General features: G+C 36.6%; 1 protein-coding gene across 3 annotated transcripts in view; it reads right to left on the bottom strand.

Moving 5' to 3' along the window:
- Positions 1-3364: 3364 nt before the first annotated feature.
- The window catches only part of LOC125647518 (flavin-containing monooxygenase 5-like), a 29642-nt gene continuing 23576 nt past the window's right edge, over positions 3365-9430 (bottom strand). Inside the window, exons 10-14 of one of the 3 annotated variants that reach the window (XM_056142334.1) lie at positions 5538-5593; positions 4317-4514; positions 4060-4109; positions 3709-3787; positions 3365-3514 (exon numbers count right to left, since the gene is read on the bottom strand). In XM_056142334.1, coding sequence (XP_055998309.1) covers positions 4379-4514; positions 5538-5593 — 192 coding nt within the window. In that variant the 3' untranslated portion in view covers positions 3365-3514; positions 3709-3787; positions 4060-4109; positions 4317-4378. Of the gene's footprint in view, positions 3515-3708; positions 3788-4059; positions 4515-5537; positions 5594-9430 lie in introns of all 3 variants that reach the window. The other 2 variants (XM_056142333.1, XM_056142335.1) reach the window with 2 other exon arrangements.

Genomic DNA, 9430 nt, shown 5'->3' with positions numbered 1-9430 from the left:
ACTGATAATTCATGCTATTTTTCAAAGTCCAAGGGCCATAACTTAGTGACAAATCAATGGACCAAGACGAAACTCGAACTTGATCTGTAACTTGTTATGACAAAGCAATTTACCAAATATAAAATGAATATATGCAAGCACGTAAAAAAAAAAGTCCGGAAAACTAATAATTGATGCTATTTTTCTAAGTTCAAGGGCCATAATTGATGCTATTTTTCTAAGTTCAAGGGCCATAATTTAGTGAAAAATCAATGGACCGAGACGAAACTCGAACTTGATCTGTAACTTGCTATGACAAAGCAATGTACTAAATATCAAATAAATATCTGCAAGCACAACCAAAAAAAGTCTGGAAAACTGATAATTCACAATATTTTTCTAATCAAGTCCAAAGGCCATAACTAAGTAAAAAATCAATGGACCGGGACCAAATTCGAACTTGATCAGTAACTTGTTATGGCAAAGCAATGTACCAAATATAAAATAAATATCTACAAGAACTTCGTCGGTAGGGGACTAAAAACATATCTTATATCCTGGTAGCGGTTTGAGCTTCTATTGACAAAAAAAAAAAAAAAAAAACCTTTTCACATGTAAGCGTCATAACCAAAAATTCTTAAGAATTATATTTTAGCCTATTAGGTGACGTAATCAATTCTGGTTTGAGTTATATATACATGTAGCATTCGGTGAGATCCCCTACCACTTCAACACAGTTAGATTTCGTGCGAATTGGTCTCAGTAGCTGGACAAGTTACTGGCGGCGTAACCCTTTTTTTACTTGTCATCTCTTACCTGGCACTTATCGGCATACATACTTTTTAAAATTGTCCATTAATGTACCCAGCACAACCACACGCCTGTCAAAATGAGGTGAAGGAACTTCACACATGGGGGCGCAGAATCATTAAGCGAATCAAACATCGAACAGCCCCGATGAAATGCTTGATTTAGATCCACACAGGTTGGTGACACAGGGCGCAGACGCACTCATATTTGTAACATTAGAGAACTTCATTATCATTCAATACTCAGGCTCCCTCCCATTTTCAAACCACTCTAAGGCACAGCATGCGAATGCCTTCCTAAAGTTTCTTTTTTCACTCGGAGATTACTTGTACATATTTCATGTTTATTTAAATCCATCATAACAAATTACGGCAGGGTCTATAAGCCCGTGAACTGATACAATCGGAAGTTCCGTGAACTCAAACACACACAAATTGCATACGTCATACAATTTACTTTCGTTTTTACTAAAGGCGTAGTATTAACTCATACCCGAGATGCATATTAAAAATCTTTTGTAAGTGGAGGTACAGAATCAACACTAAATAGGATTTGATTGAGTTCACAGGCATCTAATTAGGATGTGATTGAGTTCATGGGCCTCTAATTAGGATATGATTCACTTCACGGGCCTGTCTCTAACACTAAATGGGATGTGATTGAGTTCACGGGCCTGACTCTAACATTAATTAGGATATGATCCAGTTCACGAGCCTGATTCTAACATTAATTAGGATATGATCCAGTTTACGGGCCTGATTCTAACACTAATTAAAATGTGATCCAGTTCATGGGCCTGACTATAACACTAATTAGGATGTGATTGAGTTCACCGCAAAAACAGAGGTCCCGTGTCACAGCAGGTGTTGGACAATAAAGATCCCTCCCTGCTCGGTGGCTATAAGCGCCGAGCATAGACCTAAACTTTACAGCCCTTCACCGGCAGTGGTGACGTCTCAACATGAGTGAAATATTCTCGAGAGGGACGTTAAACAATATTCAATCAATCAATCACAATTGAATAAATACCCAGTCTCTCTGTGTTATAGACTTTACCAGTCATCTTGAGCTAAATCAACATTTTTGTGCCAGACCCATTTTTGTGTGCATCATAACTCGGTATTCTCTATAAATAGTTGAATCTGTAACTACTACATGTAAGAGCTTGACGTATTTGACAGACACTTTCCCCCACAATTTCCTCTGGTACTTAGTCTTGATTTTAAGAAGAAAAATTTGAACAGATAACAGTTTTATTATCAAGACCTTAGACATACAATGATTATATTATCACATTATTGTAACCTTTGACATTGAAATATTTTTCAGATACATGTACTTATGAAAGAGCTGGCTCGCATTCTACCTCATGCTCCAAGGTTGCTATAGCAATTTATAGTAACACATAATGGCTATGTTAGACAGATTGATAATGATGGGTAATCAGATCAAACATCCTTAATATAAATCAAATTTACATAATCTGTTAAGAATTGATTATATATTACTGGGTAATTAAGGGGTCTTTCATGAAAAGAAATGAAACATCTTTAAGTTTTCATAAAACATATGAAACAACAATTTTATCTTTCTTTCAGTGATTAATTGGTAAACGCATTAAACGTTTCAATGTTCCATGGGAAATACAACATAACTATTTATTCTATTTGTTGAACAAGATGCCCATGGGCCACATTGCTCACATGAGCCACCTTGCCTTATATTTAAAGATTTTTCCTAAATAATTGTATGTAAAACTTTGATCCTCTATTGTGGCCCCATACAACCCCTGGAGGCCATGATTTCAATAAACTTGAATCTGTACTATGTCAGGAAGCTTTCATGTACATTTCAGCTCTTCTGGCCCAGTGGTTCTTGATAAAAAAAAATTAATGACCCACCCTATTTTTGTGATCATCTCCCCTTTGAAGAGGGCATGACCCTTCATTTGAACAAACTCGAAAGCCCTTCACCCAAGGATACTTTTGGCTAAGTTTGGTTATTATTGGCCCAGTGCTTCTGGAGAAGAAGTCGAAAATAAAAAGTTTAATCACGGACAGACAGACAGACAATGAACAACAGGCGATCAGAAAAGCTAACTTGAGCTTTCAGCTCAGGTGAGCTAAAAAGTATTTACGTATGGAATAATTTTCTTCATATGTGTCTTTTTTCATCCAATGCTATTTCTCCCCACTTTTAAATTAACGTTCAGATTTAAAATACATTAGAGTTTCTTGTAAATATGCATATCGATATGTGATATATGTCCTTATCAATTACAGAGTTTCATAATACTGCCTTGCATGTGCTGTAGTTAAAACAGTATACCCTTTACAAGTCGTCGCCTGCAGTATATAATAACCTCTCTATCATAAGAATGAGTTGAATTAAACAATGCTATAATTCTAATATATACAAATGATCCATGTGTACATACTCTCCAAAGAAAACAATTTAATTTTTAAACAATGTTAATGTTGCTGAAGAAAATTTACCACAAAGCCAAAAAAATGCAAAAGTTTGGCATCGGATCAAGTGCCTTTGACCTTGTTGACAATATACAATTACAAACAAAAGAATTAATAATAATTTATTCGTTTTGTGATTGCACACTCAGTGGAGGTGTATCTTCTGTTGGCCTCCTCATATGGCATTCCTGTTTTGGAACAAATGAGAACAACAGCCTCTTTTAACATCACTAGGGGGCAGGTAGTGAGCTGCCATTCTGGAGAGCAAACAAAATTCTATGAAAATTTAAACTTTAAATATTGTGCAATCATAATAATCTATACTGTCTTTAAAAAAATTAAAGGTTGAAAAAGCATAACATACATAAATATACTATATTAAATTAGTTTTTATTGTTTCAAGGATGATATGTTTAAGTTCTGGATATTAATTACTGGTAAGTAGCCTTACAGTGGATAATTTAGAAATCTTTTACTGAGGTCTTCATTTTAGCAAGCCTTGCAGTGTTCTGTATTTGGTAATGATTGATCTGAAATAAATATTGAAAAAATATTACATTCAAAACATATGATGAAATCATGAACTCTTTGGGAATAATTTATGATTCAATTGCAACTACATGAAGGATCGTTTATGAAATAGACATGAATGCCCTTTCTTGCAGAGTGGTGAGAAATCAACACACAGAACAATGGATGGAAGGAAGGACATAATTTAGATAATTATAGCAAACATTATACAACCTAACCATATACATGCTTGGATATGAAAAGTATCGATATTAAATGGGAGTATCTTTACCCATGACGAGCCTTGCTGTCCCTGAATATATTTAGAACGTGTTCCAGTTCCTTAAAAATAAAATAAAAGAGTCGGATTAGAAAGCTTTAATATGCTATATGATGCACTACTTGTGTAAAAATTGAGCAAACATGTTCATTCAACTTAATAAAGATGTGTATTTTGGATCCATACCCAAAATATATAGTGACTAATTCCTATCATATCAAAGTAATCAAAATGTGAGCTGCTGATTCTTTAGAAAATTACTTTCTTACCAATATATCAATATACTTTCCCCAAAGCAGTAAAGTTTAATATATTTATTGAACGGATTTTTTTATAAACTGGTGGTGTCTTTCATGGTCTTCTTCCTCACTGGAAAAAATACTGTTGTCTTGTTAATACATGGTTTTGAAGTGGACATTGTTTTCAGAAGTAAGGATGTAGATGTAAACCATGTTTCTCCACAACCCCTGGCAAATAGATTTGAATAATTAGGAGCTAGGATGAACTGAAAATTGTCTACCACAGCCACATATAAACAAGAGGCCCAAGGGCCACATCGCTCACCTGAGTCACTTAAAGATTTTCCCTATATATTTGTATGCAAAACGTTGATCCCCCATGTGACCCCATCCTACCCCTGGGAGCCATAATTTTCACAAACTGAAATATGTCAGGAAGCTTTCATGTCAATATCAGCTGTTCTGGCTCAGTGGTTCTTGAGAAAAAGATTTTTAAACATTTTCCTTATATATTTGTATGTAAAACTTTGATCCCCTATTGTGGCCCCATCCAACACCCGGGGGCCATGATTTGAACAAACTTGAATCTGCATTATGTCAGAAAGCTTTCATGCAAATATCAGCTTTTCTGGATCAGTGGTTCTTGAGAAGAAGATTTTTAAACATTTTCCTTATATATTTGTATGTAAAACTTTGATCCCCTATTGTGGCCCCATCCAACACCTGGGGGCCGTGATTTGAACAAACTTGAATCTGCATTATGTCAGGAAGCTTTCATGTAAATCTCGGCTTTTCTGGCTCAGTGGTTCTTGAGAAGATTTTTAAAGATTTTTCCGATATATTTGTATGTAAAACTTTGATCCCCTATTGTGGCCCCATCCAACCCCCAGGGGCCATGATTTTAATAAACTTGAATTTGTACTATGTCAGGAAGCTGTCATGTAAATTTCAGCTTTTCTGGCCCAGTGGCTCTTGATTAGAAGCTTTTTAAATGACCCCACCCTATTTTTGCATTTTTGTGATTATCTCCCATTTGAAAGGGACATGGCCCTTCTTTTGAACAAACTTGAAAGCCCTTTAATCAAGATTGCTTTGTGGGAAGTTTGGTTGAAATTGGCTCAGCGGTTCTTGAGAAGAAGTCGAAAATGTAAAAAGTTTATGACGCCGACGACGACAGACAACGGGCAAATTTTGATCAGAAAAGCTCACTTGAGCCTTTGGCTCAGGTGAGCTAAAAATATAAATGCTCACCATTTATGAATATCACAGTTTATCATTCCTGTCAGTGCATGGAGTAAACTGTCAATCTGCAAGATATTTAATTATCAAATACTTTTATGCTATTTTCTAAACTGAGCACACTGAAACCTGTAATTCATATAATACAACACAAGAGATGTTTCTAAAACACATATGCCCCCCAAGTTGCAACATTGAAAGGGATATACCCGTGCCTCATTTAATTGACAGTAGTATCACCAATTCAAAATATTGAGCAGACAATATCTTCCTATGTCAAGAGTGGATTGACCATGTGACCTAAGAATTAATAGGGGTCATCTACTCCTTCTATATGCTGTACCTGTGTACCAAGTTTGTTGTCAATCAACCAATTAATTCTTAAAATATAGGAAACATCCCCCTTAATGTATTGAATAGTATGGAGGAGAAAGCATGGGCAGGAAGATAGACATGAACTCTGATAAGCCATATAGGAGGAGAAGCGTTCACAAACTATTTTATACCCTACACCCCTCAGATCCACTTTAACTTTAAGGATAACAATTGGATCCTCCTGTCCCTACAACATGCACATCTACAAATGGCATTGAAGCATTGTACAAATTCTCAAGTCTATCAGATAAGCCATATAGGAGAAGTGTTCACAAGGTATTTTAACATCCTCCACCCCTTTTAGATCCACTATAACTCTTAGGAAAACAATTGGATCCTCCCGTCCCAACAATATTCACATCTGCAAATGACAATGAAGCATTGTACAAAGTTTCAAGTCTATCTGATAAGCCATATAGGTGGAGAAGCGTTCACAAGATTTTGTAACAGAAGGAAGGACGGACAGAAAGTACAAATACAATATGTCTCCCCCTGGAAGAGGGAAGATATAATTATATGTGTGCATGTTTATATACACACAGCACTAAACATGACTTAAAGTAATTCCACCCTCCTGTGATGTCATCAGATTTTGTAAAATCAATGATTTATTTAGATTTATGCATGATAGGAACATAAATTTTGTTAGAGTCTTTTCCGATAGTTATTGTAAAAAAAAAACTTGTTAAAATAAACTATCTCAAAAGTCTAAGTTATAGATGAATAATCAATGATACGATTTAAATCAAAATAGAAGTGTGTAACATTTCACTATAAAGAGTTGTATGAAAATGTGATTTGTGGAAATAAATATTAATGCTATAATCCTAATTAGAGGCCCGTTATCTTAATCACATCCTAATTAGTGTTAGAGTCAGCCCCGTGAACTGGAGCATATCCTAATTAGTGTCAGGCCCGTGAACTCAATCACATCATAATTAGTGTTAGAATCAGGCCCATGAACTCAATCACATCCTAATTAGTGTTCGAATCAGGCCCGTGAGCTCAATCACATGCTAATTAGTGTTAGAATCAGGCCCGTGAACTCAATCACATTTTAATTAGTGTTAGAATCAGGCCCGTGAACTGGATCATATCCTAATTAGTGTTAGAACCAGGCCCGTGAACTGGATCATATCCTAATTTGTGTTAGAATCAGGCCCGTGAACTCAATCACATCCTATTTAGTGTTAGAACCAGGTGCATGAACTCAATCACATGCTAATTAGTTTTAGAATCAGGCCTGTGAACTGGATCACATGCTAATTAGCGTTAGAGTTAGGCCTGTGAACTGGATCACATTTTATTTAGTGTTAGAATCAGGCCCGTGAACTGGGTCACATTTTAATTAGTTTTAGAATCAGGCCCGTGAACTGGATCATATCCTAATTAGCGTTAGAGTTAGGCCCGTAAACTGAATCACATTTTATTTAGTGTTAGAACCAGGTTCGTGAACTCGATCACATTTTAATTAGTGTTAGAATCAGGCCCGTGAACTGGATCATATCCTAATTAGTGTTAGAATCAGGCCCGTGAACTGGATCATATCCTAATTAGTGTTAGAATCAGGCCCGTGAACTCAATCACATGCTGATTAGTGTTAGAATCAGGCCCGTGAACTCAATCACATGCTGATTAGTGTTAGAGTCAGGCCTGTGAACTCAATCACATCCTAATTAGTGTTAGAATCAGGCCCGTGAACTGGATCATATCCTAATTTGTGTTAAAATCAGGCCCGTGAACTGGGTCACATTTTAATTAGTTTTAGAATCAGGCCCGTGAACTGGATCATATCCTAATTAGCGTTAGAATCAGGCCCGTGAACTGAATCACATTTTATTTAGTGTTATAATCAGGCCCGTGAACTGGATCATATCCTAATTAGTGTTAGAATCAGGCCCGTGAACTGGATCATATCCTAATTAGTGTTAGAATCAGGCCCGTGAACTCAATCACATGCTGATTAGTGTTAGAATCAGGCCCGTGAACTCAATCACATCCTAATTAGTGTTAGAGTCAGGCCTGTGAACTCAATCACATCCTAATTAGTGTTAGAATCATGCCCGTGAACTGGATCATATCCTAATTTGTGTTAGAATCAGGCCCGTGAACTCAATCACATCCTAATTAGTGTTCGAATCAGGCCCGTGAACTGGATCATATCCTAATTAGTGTTAGAATCAAGCCCGTGAACTGGATCATATCCTAATGTGTGTGAGAATCAGGCCCGTGAACTCGACCACATGCTAATTAGTGTTAGAATCAGGCTTGTGAACTCAATCACATCCTAATTAGTGTTAGAACCAGGTGCGTGAACTCAATCACATGCTAATTAGTTTTAGAATCAGGCCTGTGAACTGGATCACATGCTAATTAGCGTTAGAGTTAGGCCTGTGAACTGGATCACATTTTATTTAGTGTTAGAATCAGGCCCGTGAACTGGATCACATTTTAATTAGTTTTAGAATCAGGCCCGTGAACTGGATCATATCCTAATTAGCGTTAGAGTTAGGCCTGTGAACTGGATCACATTTTATTTAGTGTTAGAATCAGGCCCGTGAACTGGATCACATTTTAATTAGTTTTAGAATCAGGCCCGTGAACTGGATCATATCCTAATTAGCGTTAGAGTTAGGCCCGTGAACTGGATCATATTTTATTTAGTGTTAGAATCAGGGCCGTGAACTCGATCACATTTTAATTAGTGTTAGAATCAGGCCCGTGAACTGGATCATATCCTAATTAGGGGTTAGAATCAGGCCCGTGAACTCAATCACATGCTAATTAGTGTTAGAGTCAGGCCCGTGAACTCAATTACATTTTAGTTATTGTTAGAATCAGGCCCGTGAACTCGATCACATTATAATTAGTGTTAGAATCAGGCCCGTGAATATAGAGTACAGCAGTATCAAAGTTATTCATATAGGAAAACGAAAGTATATCGTATGACGTATGCAATTTGTGTGTGTTTGAGTTCAAGGAATTTCCGGTCGGATCAGTTCACGGGCTTATAGCCTTTCCCAACAAATTACTACATAATCGGAATTACGGGACCGCAATGTAAAATTCAAACCGAACACGTGAACGGATTTACCGGCCTTAAATGAGTACTGCGTACCAGGTTTCCCATTTCATGTCAGTGAATTTTCCGTTTTGGTTTGAGAGGTTTTTTTTATATTTAGGGATCTTACTGTTTTTGCGTCTGATCCTTACCCGTTTTGACCCGAAACGCCTGCCTCGAAAAAATACATAAAGGCATCGAACACTAACGTATTGTAAAACAAACTTGTACATATAACTTATTGAAATGATTTATATTATCAATTTATGATAGCTCCATATTTATAAAAGAAAGTGTTCATTGAGACAATGACTGATAGTAAGAGAGAGAAAGAGGGGTTGGGTATAGACTGTGTGTCAGCTACCTTGATGCATATAACTATTTTACAATCACTATGACCACAGAAACTCTGCAAACCGCCCCACGATATGCCCCGTGTATATCAAAAGTATGCACAACGCCCCGATCT

This window comes from Ostrea edulis, chromosome 6 (assembly GCF_947568905.1).
Source record: "Ostrea edulis chromosome 6, xbOstEdul1.1, whole genome shotgun sequence".
NCBI classification, from domain to species: Eukaryota; Metazoa; Mollusca; class Bivalvia; order Ostreida; family Ostreidae; genus Ostrea; species Ostrea edulis.
This window is presented reverse-complemented; position numbering and strand designations above follow the sequence as displayed.